We start from the raw sequence: 23,561 nt of genomic DNA on the forward strand, positions 1-23,561 counted from the left end.
GATGCTGGGCTGTATAAAGAGAGGCGTAGTAAGTAGAAGAAAGAAGGTGTTGATGCCCCTGTACAGGTCATTGGTAAGGCCCCACTTGGAGTATTGTGTTCAGTTTTGGAGACTGTATCTGGCGAAGGACGTAAGAAGACTTGAAGCGGTCCAGAGGAGGAAAATGATGATAATAATAATAATAATAATAACAGCTTATATACCGCAATACCGTGAAGTTCTATGCGGTTTACAAAAGATTAAGCAAAGGTACAAATTGATTGACTTCAAGAGGGGAAGAAGAAAGAGAAGTAATTAGACAGGAAATTCATTCTTGGGGAGAAAAGTGATCAAAAGGACAGTAGGTCGCTATTGAGAGGAAAGAGATAAGTGGATCAGTTGTCAAGATGTTTTAGGAACAGGTGTGTTTTTAGACGTTTCCTAAATACCTCATAAGTAGAGGGCGAAAATAATTGTTCTAGGTCTTTACCCCATGATGCTGTTTGGTGTGAGAGAAGGAATTCATGGTGTTTTTTCAGTTTGCAACCTCTCACTGGGAAGGAAACGAAATTGGAATGTGAACTTCTCTTGTGTCTGTTGGTTGAGAAGGAGAAAAGGTCAGTAATGCATTTGGGGGCAAGTCCGTGTAATGCTTTAAAGCAGAAACAGGCAAATTTGAACTTTACGCGTGCCTTCATCAGCAGCCAATGTAGCTGCCGGTAGTAGGGTGTCACGTGGTCAAATTTTTTTAGTCCAAAGATTAGTCTGACTGCCGCATTCTGCAACAGTTGTAGGCGTCGCATATTTTTTTGGGAAATTGCCAAATAGGCGATGTTACAGTAGTCAAGCAGGCTTAGTACGAGGGATTGGACTAGGATTCTAAAAAACGATATAACAAAATAAGCTTTAAGGGATCTGTGTTTCCAGAGAGTGAAAAATCCCTTTCTGATTAAGGAATCTACTTGGTCTTTCATGGTTAGGCATTGATCCAGAGTTACACCTAGTATCTTTATGGAGGGCTGGATAGGGTAACTAAGGTTATTGATACAGAGGGGTGATTTAATGTCAAGTGGATGTGGTGAAGCAATGAAAAAAGTCATTTTATCTGAATTAAGTTTGAGCTTAAAGTTTGTCATCCATTGTTCCATCATGTTTATAGCTTCTGAAGCTTTGGGAATAGTTTCGGAGACAGAATTGGTGAATGGGATGATAATCGTAAAATCATCTGCATAACTAAATAGTTTTATCCCCAGCTGGGTTAGCTTCGTGCCCAGTGAGGACATGTAGACGTTGAAGAGCAATGGGGATAGTGGAGAGCCATGGGGCACACCGGATGGATTGCTCCAGGTGTCGGAAAGCTCATATATAAAACGAACCTGATAGGTGCGGGATATCAGGAAGCCACGGAACCAGTTCAGCACCTTATCCTGGAATACCAATGGCATCTAGGCATTGCAGCAGTTTCATGTGGTCCACTAGATCAAAGGCAGAACTCATATCGAATTGCATTATCAGGGCATTAAGGCCTTTACTAAACAGTAGGTGCAAATTGTCTAAGATAGCCGCAATTACTGTCTCCGTACTGAATAATGGCCTAAAACCAGATTGAGTTTCATGGAGGAGAGAGAATTGATCAAGATAACCCATCAGTTGGGTGTGAACCAATCCCTCCATAATTTTTATAATAAATGGAATGGAAGCTACCGGTCTATAGTTGGATATTAGGGCTGAGGATACTTTACGATTTTTTAGAATTGGGGTTATAATAATGTGACCATTATTAGAGAGGAACTTCCCATTGTTTCGATTGTAAGCCAAGTATTGCATCAGTGATAATTTAAATTCTAAAGTTGCTGCTTTCATAATTTCTGGGGGGCATGAGTCCAGAGCACAATAGGATCTAGAGTATTTGTTATATAATCTGATATAATCATTCCACTCTAAATTCTGAAAGGAGCTCCAGATCATGTTTGCCGGTATATCATTTCCTTGGGTGTTCGCTATTTGATGATCACAAGAAAATGATAGGAGGCTTGCGCTAGAAAACATATGAGGAGAGACTGGAAGCCCTGAATATGTATACCCTAGAGCAGGGGTAGGGAACTCCAGTCCTCGAGAGCCGTATTCCAGTTGGGTTTTCAGGATTTCCCCAAAGAATATGCATTGAAAGCGGTGCATGCAACTAGATCTCATGCATATTCATTGGGGAAATCCTGAAAACCCGACTGGAATACGGCTCTCGAGGACCGGAGTTCCCTACCCCTGCCCTAGAGGAAAGGAGCGATAGGGAGATATGATTCAAACGTTCAAATACTTGAAGGGTATTAACGTAGAACAAAATCTTTTCCAGAGAAAGGAAAATGGTAAAACCAGAGGACATAATTTGAGGTTGAGGGGTGGTAGATTCAAAGGCAATGTTAGGAAATTCTTCTTTACGGAGAGGGTGGTGGATGCCTGGAATGCGCTACCGAGAGAGGTAGTGGAGAGGAAAACGGTGACTGAATTCAAAGAAGCGTGGGCTGAACACAGAGGATCTAGAATCAGAAAATAATATTAAATATTGAACTAAGGTCAGTACTGGGCAGACTTGCTTGGTCTGTGTCTGTCTGTATATGGCCGTTTGGGAGAGGATGGGCTGGGGAGGGCTTCAATGGCTGGGAGGGTGTAGATGGGCTTGAGTTGGTTTTGACAGAGATTTCGGCAGTTGGAACCCAAGCACAGTACTGGGTAGAGCTTTGGATTCTTGCCCAGAAATAGCTAAGAAGAAAAATTTTAAATTGAATCAAGTTGGGCAGACTGGATGGACCATTTGAGTCTTTATCTGTCGTCATCTACTATGTTACTATGTAACTACGTGGACATTTAGATTGGGCAAAGGAAAATAACTCGGATAAATAAATCGGCGCCATACCAAAGAGCACTTTATAACAAAAACAACCAAACTGAAATTTGACTCAAGCCTCCACTGGAAGTCAGTGCAGTTCTCGATAAGGGCTCACCTGATTGTATTTTTTCAAACCATAAATCAGGCGGACCGCAGCATTCTGGTGTATGTTTGTTGCTACAAGGTCATATAAACCCTGTGGGGAGGGGGGATAGCAAGAATGTTGGACTCGCACAGGGGAGTGAACAGCAGAAAGAAATGCCAGATCTGCATGGGGATAGAGGGTAGAGTGGAGTGAGTCAAGAGAAAGAAGAGAAGGGGTAAGATGCAAGAAGAAAGGAACATAAGAATAGCCTTACTGGGTCAGACCAATGGTCCATCTAAAATACATAAATGGTCCATCAAAAATACATAAACAAACCAACGGACCATCCTCACAGACCATTCCAGGTCATTAGTACCTAGCAAAACCCCAAATAGTAGCAACATTCCATGCTACTGATTCAAGGCAAGAGAGGGGAGAAGCTGGGCAAGGGAGGGTCTACCACACTTGTCAATTTGATCATGTCACTCCTTTCCTTAAATTTCACCAGTGTTTGCCAAAGAATTATATATATAAAATTGCCAATACTTACTTTCAAAGCTCTCTGCACATGCGTTCCAGATTGCCTTTCTATTTTCACTACCCCCTACTCCATCACATAACTTCTTCAGTCATTAAACAACTACCACCTAGTCCTTCCACATCCCAGGCCTGCCCAACTTGAATCCACTAGAAAATATGTGTTTTATTTCCTTGCCCCAGCAACCTTGAACAACTTACCTCTCTTCCTTCACAGCAATTTATCCAATCCAATCCTTAGGGCTCCTTTTACTAAGCTGCATTAGGGCATTAACGTGCGGAATAGCACGCGCTACAATGCCGTGTGGTAGACGCTAACACCAGCATTGAGCTGGCATTAGTTCTAGCCACGTAGCACGGGATTAGCACGCGCTAATCTGCTGCGTGACCGAAAAACACTAGCGCACCTTAGTAAAAGGAGCCCTTAGTCTTATATACCAGGTCATTCCCAAAAAGGGACTCGAATCGTTAACAAAAATAGCTCACAAGATCAAAGGAAAACAATAATTGGACAGGAAGATCGTCTATTACCATCCATTATTTATCAGCTAAAAATGTATTAAACAGATTCGTCTTCAAAGTTTTTCTAAAACATGTCAAAGAGGAGAGGAGTCTAATTTCTGAAGGGAGGTCATTCCAGATTTTTACCAAGGCAAATGTGATCGATAGAGTGTGAGAGCCTACCTAAAGTTTGAATGCCTCTAATAAAAGGGAATATTAATTTAAATTTATGTATTTCTCTAGTAGAAAGTGGTTGTTGAGAATTAAAAGAAAGGGTAAGTAATGGAGGAAAGATCCCATATAGGCTTTTAAATACACTAGCACATTTGAACTGAACCCTCCAATATACCGGGAATATACCTGGCTTTTTAATCGGGCATGTTCCTAATACAACTCTGTCAATACTCACTAGCTCCAATAATTGCAATCCATTCTAAATCCTTTTTTCCACTTTTTCCTTCTCCCCTCCCTTAAGGTCAATTCTCCTCCTACCCTTTCTCCTCTTTTTTCTTCCTTCCTCCCTCAGCCTCTCTTTCTTTATCCTACAATTTTCTTTTTCTTACTTCCCCATTCTCTTCCCAATCTCCTTGGCATGACTGATGTCTGTCCTCCTATTTGTATTGGTGTTATTTTCCTCCTCTGTTTTAAAATAATTGTACACTGCTGTGTTTTGGATGTCGGTGATTAGCAGCATATAGATCTTAATTAAACTGTACCTTGCATCCTTCCGTTTTAAGTTCATACACCTAAAAGTATGTGTAATGACAAGAAGGCACATACCTTTGTACAAATCCAAGGGCTCCTTTTACTAAGCCGCGTTAGGGCTTTAATGCGCGGAATAGCGTGCGCTAAATTGCCACACGCGCTAGACCTTAATGCCAGCATTGAGCTGGCGTTAGTTCTAGAAGCGAAGCACGCGGTAATTTCCTGCGTGTGCTAAAAACGCTAGTGCATCTTAGTCAAAGGAGCCCCAAGTTTTATTAAAAATGTGATAAAAAACACTTATAAATGATTTCTAAGCGATTTACAATAAAATAACAATAAAATGAAACAAATGAGAAACATAAACATTACTAAGACAAAATACACACTTACAGGAAAAGGAAGGTAAGAGAGGAAGAACTCCAATTATTGCTGGAAAAGTAAACAGTAATGGAAAACAACACGAGGGAGGAGATGGGTTAGTAGCCTTAAAAGGCTAGTTTGGGACTGTTAAGGGCCTGTTTAGAATTGCAATTGCATATTTAAAAAAAAAATGGGGACAAATTAATCTCATATTGGAATCAACAATTCCATTGACATATGAGGTAGTCATATGTGGAACATTACTGCATATTAAGCCCCCAATGGACCGCTATAAATGCAGGCTTTTCCTAATTATGACAGGAATAGCCATGCAAATGGTAACTCGCAATTGGAAAAATTGCAATCGCCTTAATTTTCCTTTTTGGTGAGTGAGTTTATGCTTATGCTACAGATATGAGAAGATGAATGCTGATATGTTGGGGCATAGCAATTTATTCAAACTGGTTTGGGGCACGTTGACATTAGTGCTGCCCGATGCATGATTCGAATTGGTTCACCAATTCACTTCGGGTGAATCGATTCGAATCGATTTAAAACCCCCAAAAATTGGCTTCCCGATTCGTCTGACCCTCCCCCTCACCCCCTAAAGCAGGAGCGGCAGTGCTGCTCTTTCTGGCCGGCCGCTGACACACCTGATTTAGAGGGGAGGACGGAGAGTCAGTTGGGAAGTGCTGCTGTGCTGGTCTCGGCTTCCCCCCCCCAGCGTCTGGTTTCCCCCCCGGTCTCCCCGAAGGATTGCGCCCTCCCCCCCCCCCGGAAGGCCTCCGTGTTCCCCCTGGCCTCTCCACACCGTTTGCAGTCTGCAGCGAAGATCGCGGTTACAGCGTCTTTGTAAACTTGCTTTTGAGCTGTTTCCTCCACCGCGATCCTGTCTCTGACGTCAGAGGAGGGGAGGGACCGCAGCAGAGGAAACAGCTTAAAGCAAATTTACAAAGGCGCTGTAACCGCGATCTTCGCTGCAGACTGCAGCTATGAGGTAAACAGTGCGGGGAGGCCAGGGGGAACACGGAAGCCTTCCTGGGGGGGGGTGCACAGTCCTTCGGGAGGGGGCAGTCCTTTGAGGAGAATAGGCCTTTCGGGGGTGCAGGCCTTCAAGGAGGAAACAGGCCTTTAAGGGGGGAACAGGCCTTCAATGGGGGGGGAGTGCAGACCTTTAAGGGGCGGAACAGGCCTTCAAAGGGGGAACAGTCCAGGGATGGTGGCATAGGCCTTCAGGGGGGACAGGCCCTCAAGGGGGGGACAAGCCTTCAGGGGTGGGGTGCAGGCCTTTAGGGGGAGGTGCACGCCTTCAGGGGGGCCAGACCTTTGGGGGGGGGGGCCTGGTGTAGATGTATACATAGGGAGGGAGGGAAGGGGGGTTCACAGAGATATGCATTTGCCGGACTTTGGGGGGGGGGGAAGAAATAATGGGTCTAAAAATAGAGGAGAGGGAGAGAGGTGATGGACAATGGGATTTAGGGAGGGAAGGAACAGAAAGGGAGAGAAGTTGGACACAAGGGATGGTGTGGAGGGGGGATAGAGATGCTGGATAGGAGGGTAGTTGGGATAAGAAAGGGAGAGATGGTGAACCCTGGGGTGGTGGGGAAGGAGAGAGAGATGCTGGATGAAAGGATAATTAAGAAAAGGTGGATCTATGGAGAGGACGAAAAAAAGGAAAGATGCCAGACCTCCTGGGGAGGGAAGGGGAGGATAGAGATGGCAGATGGATGGTTAGAACAGAGAAAGAAGAAAGAAGGAGACCCTGGCAAGCAAGTTATCAGAAGACAAGCAGAGCCTGGGACCAAGATTTGAATAATGACCAGACAACAAAAGGTAGAAAAACTAATTTTATTTTCCATTTTCTGATTACAATATGCCAGATTTGAAACGTGTATCATGCCAGAGCTGGTGTTAGACCGCAAACATGGGCTAGGATTTAAGAGAGAGAGGAAAAATCTTTTTTGTTTGTTTATTTTGTTTACACCACAGTGCTAGTGTGGTTAGGAGAAGGCAAAGGGGTTGAAGAGGCTATAAAATAAACCCACCAGGATGTTTGAAAAAAACACCCATTTGGGCAGGAAAATCGAATCGAATCGAAAAACCAATTCAATAGGCTGAATCGAATTGAATCAAATTTTTTTTTTCCTGAATCGGGCAGTACTAGTTGACATCCTTTGTAACTTCATTTTAGGTATCTTTTGTTTTTAATTTTTGTTTATTTCTATACACATCCAGGACAGGGTGGGTGGGGGGGGGGGGGATATCTTGTTGGTTTATTCTTTGATTAAATGTATTGGATGGGAGGGGAGAGATATTTTTCTTCTGCATTGTTATTGATTGAATATAAGTGCTTGTTTTGATTATTAATGTCTGTATAATTCCTGGCACTTTGTATTAGTTTTGAAAAATTAATAAAGATTTAAAAAAAAAATTCTCAAGGATCCCCATTTTTAGATGGTTTAATTCTGAAAAGCATCATTGAACATAAAACCTTTTTTTTGTAAATCTTTATTAAATTTCCAAACTACCATAGTGCAAACAAACAATTTCAATATACAGAAGAATCTTGGTTTACGAGCATAATTCGTTCCAGAAGCATGCTCGTAAACCAAATTACTCATATATAAAAGCAAGTTCCCCCATAGGAAGTAAGGGAAACTCGCTTGATAGGAGAATCTCGGAGAGAGCGAGAACCAGAAGGCTTTGAGCATGCGCAGATGCTCAAGGCCCAGTCAAGAGGCTGAATGCTGTTCTGGCGAGGCTGAATGCTGTTCTGGCGAGGGGGTGCCGGTTCGCGCAAGGGGGCGTTCGTGAGCGGGGGGGGGAAGAATGATGCCAGTTCTCGAAGGGGGGAGGTGGTGCTCGCAAATCGAGACAAGATTTGCGAGAATATTTTGCTCATCTTGCAAAACACTTGCAAAACGCGTTACTCACAAACCGAGGTTTGACTGTACATAAGTTTACACAAAATGCACATTAAACTTATAGACATTAATGCACAATTATTTCCCCCCACCTCCCCACCAAATAACTTTTAAAACTGCTTTTAAATTTATCCAATTGTTTTTCTTCTCTTAAGTAGGATGGGAGGCAATTCCAGGTTTGAGGCGTGGTTATAGAGAAGATCTCGACTCTTCTAGTATTTATGTATTTTAGAGAGGGGATAGATAGGCACGATTGAGAATTTAGTTTGGGCAAAGACCAGGCAGTCTTGAGGTACATGCAAAAGTTAGAATATACTATACCTATGCACATACATCAATAGCTATAAATGTACACTTCTCCCTCCGTATTTGCGGTTTCAGCATTTACGGTTTTTAGCTTGCTGGCTCCTCCCCCCAATTACATCAGCTTGCATGGAGAAATCGCTGATTCCCAGCACTTTCTTTACTTTGTTTTGCCTCTCCTTCAGGAACAGGCCAATCTCCCACCATATTATTCGCAGTTTCACCATATTCACAATGGTTTTTAATAGAAAACAGTGAATAACATGAAAAAGTTATTCACGGTTTTTCTGTATTCGCGGGTCTATTAATCCCCTATCACAGTGAATACGAAGGGAGAAGTGTATGCAGCTGCCTACTTGGTTGTTATATGACTATCTTCAAAATGTCCATTTTCATCTTCTAAGATATCACCTCTATCCAATGAACCAAGACTAGAATAGCCAAACCCTACCAATCCCACTTGGAAGCCTTGAAATATTACCAGTATGGATGCACATTTTAATCTGTCAGCTTAAAACATGGACAGTTGCTTGCACTGAATGTGTTCAAAATTAGTCTTTTTCATGTGGTTAGCACTGAGATTGTCACATTTTATCTGAGGAAGTCAGGCTTGTAATAAGTTTCTGGATTCCAGAAGATTGATTGACTTGAGTAATGAGCAGAACAATTTCTCAATATGTGCCAATGGCTCCCTCTGCTGGTCATGTTGAAGCACTGACTTTCATTTAAAAAAACACCACAAAACCCCAGAATAGCATTCACCAGAAAGGTGTCAGTTTCAAACAATTATTCAGTGAATCGGGTGGAATGGAAGAAGATCCTTAAATACCAAGAAATGCAGACAGTCACTAGGAAAATGTGGTAACAAGATACAGAAATATTTTCCATTGTACTGGGGACAGAGGTTTGATCAGTTAAAGGTTCAGGTTATCAAATACCAGGCCATTCTTTGGAAGTGGGGTGAACTCTGAGAGACCTACTGCACAGTAGCCAATTCCCTGCTAACATTCATAGAATCCATGAAAAGGCAGCACTGAGTGTACAGAACCTTAGCTTTTTTTTAAATTAATAATTGGGGACTGTACAAGTTCCTTGTGAGGCCCCACTTGGAGTATTGTGTTCAGTTTTGGAGGCTGTATTCTGCTAAGGATGTAAAACCACTTGAAGTGGGTTCAACAAAAATGGTAAGGTGTTTGCACCACAAGACATATGAGTAGAGACTTGATAACCTGAAGATATATACCTGGAGTAAAGGAGAGACAGGGGTGATATGATACAGACATTCAAATATTTGAAAGTTATTTATAAGCAATCAAGCATTTTCCAGAAATGATAAGGCTGTAGAACACAAATTTAGGTTGGGCCATCTGAGGAATAACATCAGGAAGTACTGTTCCACGGAAAGGGTGGTAGATACTTAGAATGCCCTCCTGCATGAGGCGGTGGAAAAGAAAATGGTAACAATTAAAAAATGTGTGAGATAAACACAAAGGAATCCTATGTAAAGAGAATGGAATCAAACCAACTTAACAGTGCTTACTGTAAGAAGGTAACTCCAGTAACTGGGAAGCAAAGCTAGTGTTGGACAATCTTCTATAGTTTATGGCCTGATCGTAGTTGGACAGATTTGGATGGGCTGAAATGGGGCTTCAGTGACGGCTGTAGTAGTTGGAGAATGTGTTGGCAGACTTCTATGGCCTCTGCCCTCAAAATGGCAAGGGCAAATCAAGATCAAGTATGCATATTAGTATTGCATTATACCTTATGCTATAAGTTTCTCTTGTTGGACATACCTGGTGGTCTTTATCTTCCATTTTCTACTATGTTATTATCCATTGTAAATGTCATGGACATGATTCCTTTCAAATTTAATGCCAGCTGGGGGATATGACAGTGGTGTACCAAATCATTTTGTGTACAGTAGATGTATCTCAACCTCTATTAATCATTAATATCAAATTAGGCCTCAAAAACCTATCCTCTATAAAAGTGTTGATAAAGTAGTGTACCAAAGTCAGGGTGGGGGGGATGGTCTGCCCTGGGGGGCAGGGAGTTGGGTAGTGGTAGAGTGGTCACAGGGCTGCGGTCTGCCGGCTCCCTCCCCCTCTGATGCAAGCTTCCTATTCCGGGGTGTGGAATCAAAAGAGCTGACGGTTGCGCATTGGCGGGCTGCGACTGCTCCATGCACCCTCCCACTGCCTGGAGGAAAGGGGTGCTCTGGCCAGAGGAGAGGGTGTTCCATCCCAGGTTTCCGCCTTGCCAGGTATGGCACTGGGGACAGATGTTTACCAAAGGCATTTTGCAAGGTCTTCTATAGATATTTATGACTTGTACGTCCTTGCTCTGAATTTAATCCATATTTTCCACATACCTTATTGCAGGCCTTTGTCTCTATTCAGAGGACTAATACAGCACTATTTGGTCTCCACTAGCATGCCTGTCACTCCCGGGGAATTATAGACCGGTCAGCTTAACCTCAGTTCCGGGGAAGATGGCCAAAGCGATAATCAAGGACAGTATCAGTGAGCATATAGAAAGAAATAAGCTGATGAGAACAAGCCAGCATGGTTTCTGTACTGGAAGATCTTGCCAAACGAACCTGCTGCACTTCTTCGAAGGGATAAGCGGACATTTGGACAAAGGTGACCCCATAGACATAGTATACCTGGACTTCCAGAAAGCCTTTGACAAAGTACCTCACAAGCGCCTACTAAGGAAACTGTGGAACCACGGGGTGGAAGGAGACATACACAGATGGATCGGTAACTGGCTGGCGAAAAGGAAGCAGAGGGTAGGAGTAAAGGGACACTATTCTGACTGGAAAAGGGTCACGAGCGGGGTCCCACAGGGGTCGGTGCTGGGACCACTGCTATTCAATATATTTATAAATGACCTGGAAACAGGGACAAAGTGCGAAGTTGTTAAATTTGCAGATGACACGAAACTCTCCAGTAAGGTTAGATCTGTAGAGGAATGTAAAGAACTTCAAATGAACCTGAACAGACTGAGTGAGTGGACAAATAAATGGCAGATGAGCTTCAATGTAGAAAAATGTAAAGTTATGCACATAGGGAAAGGGAATCCGATGTACAACTACACAATGGGGGGGGATGGTACTGGGGGAAGGCAACCTAGAAAAGGACTTGGGGGTTTTGGTAGATAGAACAATGAAGCCGGCGGAACAGTGCGCAGCGGCCTCAAAAAAGGCAAACAGAATGTTGGGCATTATCAAAAAAGGTATCGCTACCAGAACCAAGGAAGTTATCCTCCCGCTGTATAGGGCGATGGTGTGACCGCATCTGGAGTACTGCGTTCAGTACTGGTCGCCGTACTTTAAGAAGGATATGGCGATTCTCGAGAGGGTCCAGAGGAGAGCGACAAAAATGATAAAGGGCATGGAAAACCTCTCATATGCTGAGAGGCTGGAGAAGCTGGGGCTCTTTTCCCTGGAAAAGCGGAGACTTAGAGGGGATATGATAGAAACTCATAAGATCATGAAGGGTATAGTGAAGGTAGAGAGGGACAGATTCTTCAGACTAGCAGGGGCAGCAAAAACTAGAGGACACTCAAAAAAAATTGAAGGGAGATAGGTTCAGAACAAATGCTAGGAAGTTCTTCTTCACGCAGAGGGTGGTGAACACCTGGAATACGCTTCCAGAGGAGGTGGTAGAGCAGAGTACGACTTTGGGGTTCAAAAGGGGATTGGACGAGTTCATGAAGGAAAAGGGGATCCATGGGTACAATTAGAGGGTTACTATACAGTACAGAAGGCTGAAAAGTAATAGAATAGTAGAGTAATAGATCACTACAGGTCATTGACCTGGGGGGCCACCGCGGGAGCGAACTGCTGGGCGTGATGGACCTATGTACTGACTCAGCAGAGGCAATGCTTATGTGCTTATGTGCTTAAGAATGGACTCAAAGATGGACTCCTTTTAAAAAGATATGTGGCAGTCTACAAATAATGTTCTTCCAATTCTGTCATTAAAGATGCCATGGGTAATGACTACCAGCCCAAGGTGTTCCAGAAACTTGTGTCACTGGCCAATGTTATCTGCTATCAGGGCTGGTGCTATAGAATAGGGCATCCTTGGCAATGCTACTTGTTTGCAGACTCCTGCAATGGTTCTCGGGGCCCTAGATGTGGGTTCCACCCTCAAAGCATTGGATCTCAGCTAGTGTGACAACCCTACATTATTGTAAAAAAAATAAATAAATATATATATATATATATATCATAATATATCATAACAACATCACTTTGGTGGGCAAACGGGAAGTTAAGCACCAAAACAGAGGTGAACATCTAAGTGCTTTAGCATGTAATTGAAAGGAAACACACAAGGGCAGGCTGCATAATTTTGTGCAAAACGTATAGTGGCATTTGTAAGTGCCAGCATTTTGGTGCTAACATTTACACCTGGCATAAGTGATTGAGCCTAAATGTTGGCATGCAAATGCCAACTTATGCTCTATATCTTAATGAAATGAGGGCACCCAGATGCTCTTATAGAATATTATCCTAGTGCACAGATTTTTGGTGCTTAACTTTAAGCATCCTTTCTAGAACCGTCTCCTTGAAGGTTTGCTTTAACACCAGCAGCTTATTACAGATACCCAGAAGCTTCTGCTCTAGCTACCTTATATTGTGGAGTAATGGGAGTCCCCATTAGGATTGTATAATTTGCCTGTGTGTGACACATCCTCTCTGCTTGTCTGACATTTCCAAGGCCACATTTGGCTGCTTCCTTCAAGGGCAGTGGCATCTCTAGATAGAGGTGTCCAGAGTGACAATGTGGGACAAGCCAAAAGGAAAGGAAAAGAAGATGGGATTTGATATACCACTTTTCTGTGGTTACAATCAAAGCAGTTTACATATGCAGGTACTTATTTTGTACCAGGGGCATTTGGAGGGTTAAGTGACTTGCCCAGAGTCACAGGGAGCTGCAATGAGACATTCATCATATTACAACCCCCTCCCCTTACCTTTGAAATTAGCTATATAAGACACTATGAGAAAAAGTTCCAAAGCTTTCTATCCATAAAGAATTCCTCCCCCAGTCTATTTCAGCCACAATGTATGCTTTTATGAAGAAAGACCTAGCGAAGCTTGAAGAATGGTCTGAAATATGGCAGCTAAAATTTAATGCTAAGAAATGCATGGTCATGCCTTTGGGCTGCAAAAACCTGAAGGAACGATACAGTTTAGGGGGCAAAGAACTTATGTGCACAACCGATGAGTGGGACTTGGGTGCGATTGTATGTGATGATCTCAAGGTGACCAAACAGATTGAAAAGGTGATGGCGAAAGCTAGAAGGATGCTAGGGTGCCTAGGGAGAGGTATGGCCAGTAGGAAAAAGGAGGTATTGATGCCCCTGTATAAGACTCTGGTGAGACCTCATTTAGAATATTGTATGCAATTCTTGGGACCGCACCTTCAAAAAGATATAAAAAGAATGGAGTTGGTCCAGAGGAAGGCTACTAAAATGGTGCGTGGTCTTCGCCATAAGGCATATGGGGACAGACTTAAATATCTCAATATGTATACTTTAGAGGAAAGGCAGGAGAGGGGAGATATGATAGAGACATTTAAATATCTATTTGGCGTAAATGTGCATGAGTAGAGTCTCTTTCATTTAAAATGAGGCTGTGGAATGAAAGGACATAGGATGAAGAGGTGATGGGCTCAGAAAGGGTGGTAGATGCATGGAACAGTCTCCCGGAAGAGATGGTGAAGAAAAAGACTGTGTCTGAATTCAAGAAAACGAGGCATAGGCACATGGGATCTCTTAGAGAGAGGAGGTAGTGGGTGATGCAGATGGTCCGAATGGATGGGCCACTTGGCCTTTATCTGCCGTCATTCTATGTAGTAAGGTTCTATCAGGTGTGTTTTATTTCTCCATCATGCAATTTGTGGGGTGTGCATACACTACATGCTCGTAACAAAGGGTAAAATAAATAAATAAAAACAATACAACTATGCTTTTTCTCCGCTGTACATTCCTGTGGTTTTTTTTAGACTAAATATTATGCAACTTATTATGCTTTTGCATGTCTATTACCAACTTTACCAACCCTCTTTTTTTTTTTCAAAACTGTAGCATGGATTTTAGCACTGGCCGTGGCGGTATCATCTCCGATGCTCATAGAATTCCTATGAGCATCGGAGCTGTTACTGCTGTGGCCAGCGCTAAAAAAACGTGCTACAGTTTTGTACAAAACATAGTAACATAGTAACATAGTAGATGACGGCAGATAAAGACCCGAATGGTCCATCCAGTCTGCCCAACCTGATTCAATTTAAATTTTTTTTTTTTTTTTTTTCTTCTTAGCTATTTCTGGGCGAGAATCCAAAGCTTTACCCGGTACTGTGCTTGGGTTCCAACTGCCGAAATCACTGTTAAGACTTACTCCAGCCCATCTACACCCTCCCAGCCATTGAAGCCCTCCCCTGCCCATCCTCCTCCAAACGGCCATACACAGACGCAGACCGTACAAGTCTGCCCAGTAACTGGCCTAGTTCAATCTTTAATATTATTTTCTGATTCTAAATCTTCTGTGTTCATCCCACGCTTCTTTGAACTCAGTCACAGTTTTACTCTCCAACAAGGGGGTGTTACAGAGGGACTCATGATAATATTTACTATGGACATAATTGCAAAATTGAATACTTCTCTACTGGACAAATGGTTAGTAAAAGGGACACTATTTGTCTTGGCTTCATCATGACATAAGAAGGCTTCTTTCTACTGATGCTGCTTAAGTTACAAATGCTTTTTATGCTTTTTTTGATCCTCTATATCTGATTTTTGTAGGTTTCTCTTATCCCTCCCCTGATGTTGTTTATATCTAGATCTCATGAAGCCATTGAGGCTGACGGACATTTCATCAAAGATGTTGGGCATTTGATATTGGTCAACATAAATGCAATGGATTTATCTACCTCAGTAGGAAAGAAAAGAGTTTTCAAAAAAATTTTTGTTTTTATTTTTCAATATAGTCTCCTGATAGCTCCATACACTTCATCCACTTTTCCTGCAATTACTTTAAACCCTTTGGAAAGAATTCTTCTGTTTGACCTTCAAATCAGGATGTCACTGCATCCTTGACATCTTCATTACTTGAAAACTGCTGTCCATGGAGAGATTTCTTCAAAACTCAGAACAGGAAATAATCCGAAGGAGCCAGGTTAGGACTGTAGGGTGGATGGTTCAGCTGCTGAAACCCACATTCTTGGATGGCAGCCTGCGATTATCATGACAAGTGCACCGGCACATTGTCATGAAGAAGCAGCATGCCTGCTGTGAGTTTTCCTCATCTTTTCTTCTTGACTCCCACAAAACGATCATTGTTTTGGCATCTCTCCCCAAATATGGTTGTCTTGTGTGGCATGAACTCCAGAAGCAAAAGTCCTTCATCTTCCCAGGAGACTGTTTCCATGACTTTACCTGCAGATTTTTCTGTTTTGAACTTTTTTGGGGGTGGGGGATGACTTGTGCTTCCACGGAATTGACTCCATTTTGGACTCAGGATCTCTGTGACAGACCCAAGTTTCATCTCCAGTCACCAATGAAAATAATTCACTTGGTCTTAATGGAGCATCTCCAAGTTCTCCTGACAGCACTGGAGCCTCATGGCCTTCTGACATGGCATCAGCATTTTTGGAACCCATCTTGCACTAATCTTGGACATGCCCAACTTTTCATGAATTATTTTCCAAACTGTACCTGCCGAGAGCCCATTTCTTTAGCTATCTGGCAAACCTTAATTTGCCTGTCAAAATTGAATTCTCAGCTTTCTTGCACATTTCTGTGGAAGTTGCTTCCAAAGGCCATTCAGTGTGAGGGTCATCTTCATTGGACTCTATAGCCCATTTAAACTGCTTGCTCCAAATTTTTACTTTGTAGGATGATAGAGAAGACTTACCATAAACTGCAGTCATGCATTCATGAATCTCCTTTGGCTTTTTCCCTTCTTTTGTGAGAAAAGTCAAAAAGTGCTCCAAATCTAGCAGTTTCTTACTTGAGTCACATGAAGACTCTCTTAACATTCTGCCTCTTGGAATGTTAGACTCATACTGAGCCACAACTGTTTATGAGTAACCTTGAGACATGTCACAACATGCACAAACTTGGTTGAACACACTTGCTTCTTTCTTTCATACTCAGGTAGATAAATTATTGAATGCCCCTCATATAGTGAATATTCTTTAGGTTAAGCTACTAAGTCACACAAACAAACCTGAGATTGGCAGTATAGCCTAGTGGTTAGAACCATGGCCTGAGAACTAGAGAAACCAGGTTTAAATCCCATTGCTCATTGTAACCGTGGGCAAATAACCTTCTATTAGCTTAAGCAAACTAGGGGCCATTTTATGACCACAGAGGGCAATTTTCATAGGCATTTGCCCAGAGAAAAACTTATTTACCCAAACGCCTAAATGTGGCTAAAAGCCCTTAGGGCAGGGGTCTCAAAGTCCCTCCTTGAGGGCCGCAATCCAGTCGGGTTTTCAGGATTTCCCCAATGAATATGCATGAGATCTATGTGCATGCACTGCTTTCAATGCATATTCATTGGGGAAATCCTGAAAACCCGACTGGATTGCGGCCCTCAAGGAGGGACTTTGAGATCCCTGCTTTAGGGTGTCCCACAATGTGTACACTTTTAGCTGCATATAGGAAAGCCATTTCTCTGGGTGGGGCTTATTAGCTTTAATCAGAAGAAGCTCATACATTTTATTTTCAAATCTCTTGGTTCTTTTTGTTTCATAGAGCTTTTTCGACCCCAGTTCGTTTACAAAAGTTGGATACCTCTAGATCTAATAGATGCTGGCATTGTAATTTAGATGCTGGGACTCTAGATCATTTACTTTTTTTTCTGTCCCTTTGTCAATGCCTTTTGGAAGTTAATTTGGTCCCAAATTAATTCAATGTTAGAAAATCTTGTTGCTCTATCCTATGGTACTATTTTATTTGGAACGTCTATGAGATTCAAGAGTCAAATTTCAGCAAATAACAATAAACTTTTGTTAATACTGAAGGGGGTTGCCATTCAACATATTACTGGAAATTGGAAGGACTATACTAAACTTAATTATACCTTTTGGTGGAATTCAGTTTGTCATATTTATAAAATGGAGAGAGTGCTTGCTATACAGCAAGGAAATTATAATAGTTTCAAAAAGATTTGGGGGCCATTGATTGCATATTCTAATGATTAGACACCTTGGACACCTTTTTATTACATAGGACTATATTTAATGTTGGGATGGGGAGGTATGTTATGTGATTTAATGGGTTTATTCCTGATGAATGGGATGGGTGGGGGAAGGGTCTTTTTTATATGTATTTGACAATAATTGTTAGAATGTCAAGTGATTTGTACGAATTATCTGATTGAATATTGTACACTTGTTGCAAGAGTTAAAACTGAATAAAGAATTTAAAAAAAAAATCTCTGTGCATTATTTTGCAGATAAATTTTACCTTCAAATAAAATAGCTGCAAGAGTCAGTGGGGCACTCTGAACACTTTAGGAAATTTTCAAAGGAAAACCATGAATGTGACCTGTGAAAATAAGGTAAACCTGTAGGCTATATACCTGGGCAGATTATTTTGAAATTGCCCCAGTAATGTACCAAGAATGTTAGCATATTCAGTGACCATCCTGAAGATCTCATAGGTTATTAGAACTTCAAAAATCTTTATATTGTTTAATTGTGCCTTTAAATAGCACACATTACAAACAAATGTACAAATGTGTCTTTTTTTATTTATTTATTGGTCTAATAGCAATAGAAAGTTAAGGCATCCTAAGTTCTGTTTCTGCTGGTGAAGGAAATATGTCACTCATTCTACTGCTGTCCAAAGACATATGTCGGGCATTTCAAATCTTGTTTTCAGGCAGTAAAACAGGAGAAGGAACTTAGAAGAAAAACTCCTGCAGCTCTCTTTCTTCTGCACCTATTTCAATCAATGAATTCTTCATTCTTCCATTGATTACATTACACCTGGAGGAAAGGGAGAAAAGAAAATGGCTTTTAATAGTCTTACCCACCAAAGATATAAAACAGGAAATTGAGTAAATGGAATCCTGGCTGCTAGCTGGAAGTAAGAATATTGTACATCCAGGTCAGTATTCAAAAATACTTAGCAGTGAACTTATTAACGTGGTTCTATTGCATTGAGACCCTGTTCTAGCATGACTTGTGGTAAAATAACCCATCTTAATGGTAACCCATGTTATTAACTTCTCCCTTAGCTGGATAACATCACCTGGTATCCAGATAAGTGCTGCTAAGTGCTGAATATATTTACAGACTGGAAAGTGCAGAGCGGAGCATGGGTGGTCCCGAAACTTATTCAGATAATGGAAATATTCAGTCTGCTATTCAGATAATTTATCTAGAAACTTAAGCGAGAGAAAATCATCTGAATTTGCCACTACAGTGGTGCCTCACACAACGAACGCCTCGCACAGCGAACGCTGCACACAACGAACTTCATGTCTTGATTCATACAACGAACTTCGTTTCACACAACGAAGTCGCCCGAGCTGCCGATGTATTGCATCCTTCCGCGCAGGCACTGCAGGCAGTCGTTAGTCACTGCGCTTAACTGCCCTCTCTCACAGCCCTTCGCCTGGCTCCCTGTGCAGTGGCGGACCGTTGGCTCGCCTCCTTTTATGGAGGGGCCCGGCGCCTACTGCTGATGCGTTGGGGGGGGGGGGGGGCGGAGCTACTCTCGCCGCTTCCCCGATGCTAGAAAAAAAAAAAAAAGAAAAGTTAAGTCCCAGTTTTTGCCGCTGAGACTCTGCCCTCTCTCACTGTATACAGTCGTCCTTTTAAGATAAACTCAATATTTTTTATATATCATGGCTTCTAAAAAAAGCAGGAAGGTGATTTCTGTTGAAATGAAATGGGAAATAATTAGAAGGAGTGAATGTGGGGTAAAACAGTGTGACCTCGTCAAAGAGTTTGGCCTCAGCAAGACCACCATTTTTACCATTTTGACAAATTTATCTTTTTTTATGTCATCTTAGCATATTTTATGCTGCAGAACAAATTATTTTTTTAAACATGTATTGTTATGGGAAAACGCGTTTCACATAACGAACTTTTCGCATAACAAACTTGCTCCTGGAACGAATTAAGTTCGTTGTGTGAGGCACCACTGTATATGAATAAGTTTCGATGACCAACATAGCATGAGGAAATTAGACAGCCTAACTCACAGCTAAAATTCAGACAATAGCTACCTATTCTGTTCTTATTTATATTCTGCACTATTCTCACAATAGATTCTAGACGGATAACAACAATAAAAAAATATTGTGTCCATACAAAATTATTCATTTAACAAACATTAAAAATAAAAAAAAGTTTTAAACAATTTTCTAAAGATATAATAAGAAGAAACTTTTCTTAGTGCAGCTGGAAGATCATTCCAAAGCTTTATTCCTATAAACTCTAAAGATTTCAAACAACCATATAAACTTAAAGAATAGCCAAGCCTCAATGACTGTTTATACTGGGAGATAGCTCTATTTATTGGGAAAGTTATATATGTCATTAAACCTACATAATATCATGAAACATACAATTATTTCTTGTATGAAACATACAATTATTTCAGCAGAGGTCATAGGAGCCAGTGTTCTCTCTAAGCCGTGTGCATGAACGCGGCACATGGGTCATAAACAAAGTGCACATGCCTATGTATGCACATAATTTTTGCTGGCTTTTTTTTTACTGTAAAAATAGGTTACATACAAAAGCCCTGATTCTATAAATGGTTGCTAGATTGGCAGCACCTAGCCGATTTCCACACAGAATTTATAATTTTTTAATTGGCTTAATTGGTGTGATAATTGAAAATGCCACTAAAGAACAATTAATTTATGTTCTGTGTGGAAATTGGCAAGGGCCTACACAACAAGTAGGTGTGGTTAGGGGCGGGGTTTGGGCATGGAAAGCATTTGGTGCTGGAATTTTAGGCCTACTGGCACCTAACTTGATTTAAAATAGAATGAAGCCCAAAATGCTTTTCTTTTGCCCATGTGTCCGTAAAAATGTAGAGGGAATATTGGTAGGCGCCAACATTGAGGGAGCTGAAACCATGAAATTTATCCATGCTTGGATAAAGTAAAGGCATTTGTTTAATATTGGAGGTGTTAAAGCACCCTAAGCTGGCTCCTGTGGTTGAGGTCCCAGGCCTAGATAAACAGTAATCTGCAGCGTAGACATATAGATAGGAGAACTTGTGCTATTTAGAATAAGACTACATAAGGTATAACATGCAGTTGATATGAGAACTGACATATAAATGACAAGTAATATGTTTCAGCCAACCAGATTAGCAAGTAACTGGCCTCAGAATCTACAGATGGGAAATGATAAAAAGGAATGACACTGACAAAAGGGAGAGACATTGACCTCCCTCCATAGACTAACATGTACATGTTAGCGTTTAGTGCACGCTAATTGGTTAGTGCACCTTAGTAAAAGAGGGCTTTAATGTAAGCTGTCTTTTATTTTTATTATTAATATTATCTCAGGGATGTAACCATTTCAAATGTCACATAATTCTACTGCAGTGGCAGAAATGACACTCAGAAATTGCTCTTATTTTCCACCACAGTTCAGACAGAAAGCAAATCTACTTTTAAAACTCACTGTGACCAAAATCAACATTCTCCCCCATTTTTCAATTAACCTCCACCCCCCCACCCCCACTTAGGAGGTTTCATTATTATTAAGGACCAGAGTAACAGTCAGGCAGCACAATTAGATGCAGAAACACCAGCTGACAGAAATGGCAAGAGAAATCACAGAATGCCCCTTCAGAAAGCACTAGAAAAAGGGTAGCAGCTTTGGCTCAAGAATAGGCATCTCCTTAGAGGAGGGGACATTAAAAATACTTGAGATAAACCCAAAGGGCCTGATTCTAGTAACAGTGCCATACGTTAGGCAGCAGTAGGCACCCTACCACCGCCTAACTTGTTTTAATTGGTGTTAATTAGCATGGTAATTGACTACGTCATTTACAATCAATTAAAAAGTCATTAGAAAAAAAATGTAGACACCTGCGGGATGCCATAATTGTGTCTACAGAGACGCTTAATAGTGCCTAAGGTCAAAGTAGGTGTGGTTTACACCAGAAATGACCTTAGTCACTGCTAGGCTCCTCTGCAAACGAGATTCTCATCAAACATAGGTGCTGGTAACGTAGTCCAACAAAACCCTGGCCTACATTACCGGTGTCTATGTTAGACATAAGCTGCAATTTTCTTACGTGTGACTGACATGCTGCCAGCACCATTTTTGGAGATGTCAGCTGATGAAGGCGCTGTTACTAGAATCAGGCCCTGAGAGCCCAAGGGCAGAAGTGTCCATATAAGTAAGAGTAAGCTTGAAGCACAAATAAACTGCGTGCTTGTACGTGGTGAGCGTGTTGTCGGGGCAGCGGCTGACTTAGGAGAGGAGAGGTGAGGTCGTGCGCACAGGATGGCGGCCGGCTTGGATCGGGAGCCAGGAGGCGCTGACGGACAGCAGAGGCATCGGCCAAAGCAGGAGGGCAGCCGCAGGGAGACCCCGAGGGAAGGAAGCCAACACTTTGAAAGTGCTGCAGTACCCGCAGGCAGGTACTCACCTCTGGGCCACCATTGCAAACTTTGGTTGTGGAACGAATCTTCTGAGTTTGCATTAGGGCCTATGGGGAACTTTGCTTTGATAAACGAGCATTTTGGATTACGAGCATGCTCCTGGAACGGATTATGCTCGTAAACCAAGGTACCACTGTACTATACCTTTGTATTGCTTTTTGATGCGACTGCACCTCAAATATTGTGTGCAGTTTTAGCAGAATTAGAAAAGGTACAGAGAAGGGCGATGAAAATGATTAAGAAGAAAGACTAAAGAAGCTAAGGCTCTTCAGCTTAGAGAAGAGATGGTTGAGGGGGATATGATAAAGGTCTATAAAATACTGAGTGAAGTATAATGGGTAGACGTGAATAAACACTAACTCCTACTCAAAAACAGATTTTTGGAAAAATCTTTAAAAATATCATGGAGTTTATAGAAATGTTTACTTTGTAGGAAAGTATAGAAACATAGAATATGACGGCAGAAAAGGGCCGACGGCCCAACAAGTCTGCCCACTTGAGAACCCTCCCTCCAACTAGTCTGCCCACTCAAGGACCCTTCCTCCCTGGAGTATCTATCGATTGAGTATACTACTCTGTAGTACTCCCACCTGTTTGTCCCATCGACTCTTGAAGTCGAGCACGCTACTGGCCTCGATGACCTGGCGGGGAAGATCATTCCATCGATCAATCACCCGTTCGATGGAGAAATATTTCCTGGTGTCACCATAAAATCTTCCCCCCTTAAGTTTTAGTGGATGCCCTCTTGTTGCTGTGGGACCCTTTAGAAAAAAGGTTTCCTCCTCCACTTTGATGTGGCCCATGATGTATTTAAATGTTTCTATCATGTCCCCCCTTTCTCTGCGCTCTTCAAGAGAATATAAGCGCAGTTTGATCAGGCGTTCTTCATATGGGATGTCTTTAAGTCCTGAGACCATCTTAGTGGCCATTCTCTTCACATCCTTTTGATAATGTGGCCTCCAAAACTGGACACAGTACTCCAGGTGAGGTCTCACCATGGATCTGTATAAGGTAGTATGACTTCCGGCTTTCGGCTGATAAAGCTCCTTTTGATGCAACCCAGCATTTGTCTGGCCTTCGCTGAAGCTTTCTCCACCTGATTAGCAGCTTTCATATCTTCCCGGATGAGAACTCCCAAGTCCCTTTCTGCAGTAGTTCTTGTTAAGTTTTCATCGTTCAAAGTGTATGTTTTGCATTTTGAACGGTGAAAACTTAACAAGAACAAGAACTACTGAACCCTCCTTCTCCCCAAAAAACCCTGAGGTCCTTTTACCAAGCTAAAGACATTTTTACTGCAGCAGTAAAATGGCTGCTTTTATATTTTTTGTTTTACTGATCATGCACTAATGTTGCCATTAGGATGTGCCCATTTAAAAAAATTACTGCATGAGCACTTACCGCACAAAAGGATGGTAGTAAGGGCTCACATGCAAGCATTGGCATAGTAAGGGGGTGTGGACCACTCCAGGCTCCGTCTTGGCGGGAGTGTCAGCCCCTCTCTGTCCCACTCCTCCCTGCTCATGCCCTCCTTTCCCTGCCCCCTGTACCTCTTTAAATCTTTTCTAGGGCGAGCGACTACTCTGGCCTGCTGCTCAAACTGGCCTGCCTCCCTCTGAAATC

At 42.0% G+C, this 23,561-nt stretch overlaps 1 protein-coding gene across 6 annotated transcripts in view; it reads right to left on the bottom strand.

The window, feature by feature from the left end:
- Positions 1-18,026: 18,026 nt before the first annotated feature.
- SNCAIP (synuclein alpha interacting protein) overlaps positions 18,027-23,561 on the bottom strand; it is a 230,953-nt gene continuing 225,418 nt past the window's right edge. For all 6 annotated transcript variants that reach the window (XM_033929018.1, XM_033929012.1, XM_033929013.1 and 3 more), the window contains one exon: positions 18,027-18,288. In XM_033929018.1, coding sequence (XP_033784909.1) covers positions 18,283-18,288 — 6 coding nt within the window. In that variant the 3' untranslated portion in view covers positions 18,027-18,282. The remainder of the gene's footprint in view (positions 18,289-23,561) is intronic.

This window comes from Geotrypetes seraphini, chromosome 1 (genome assembly GCF_902459505.1).
Source record: "Geotrypetes seraphini chromosome 1, aGeoSer1.1, whole genome shotgun sequence".
NCBI classification, from domain to species: Eukaryota; Metazoa; Chordata; class Amphibia; order Gymnophiona; family Dermophiidae; genus Geotrypetes; species Geotrypetes seraphini.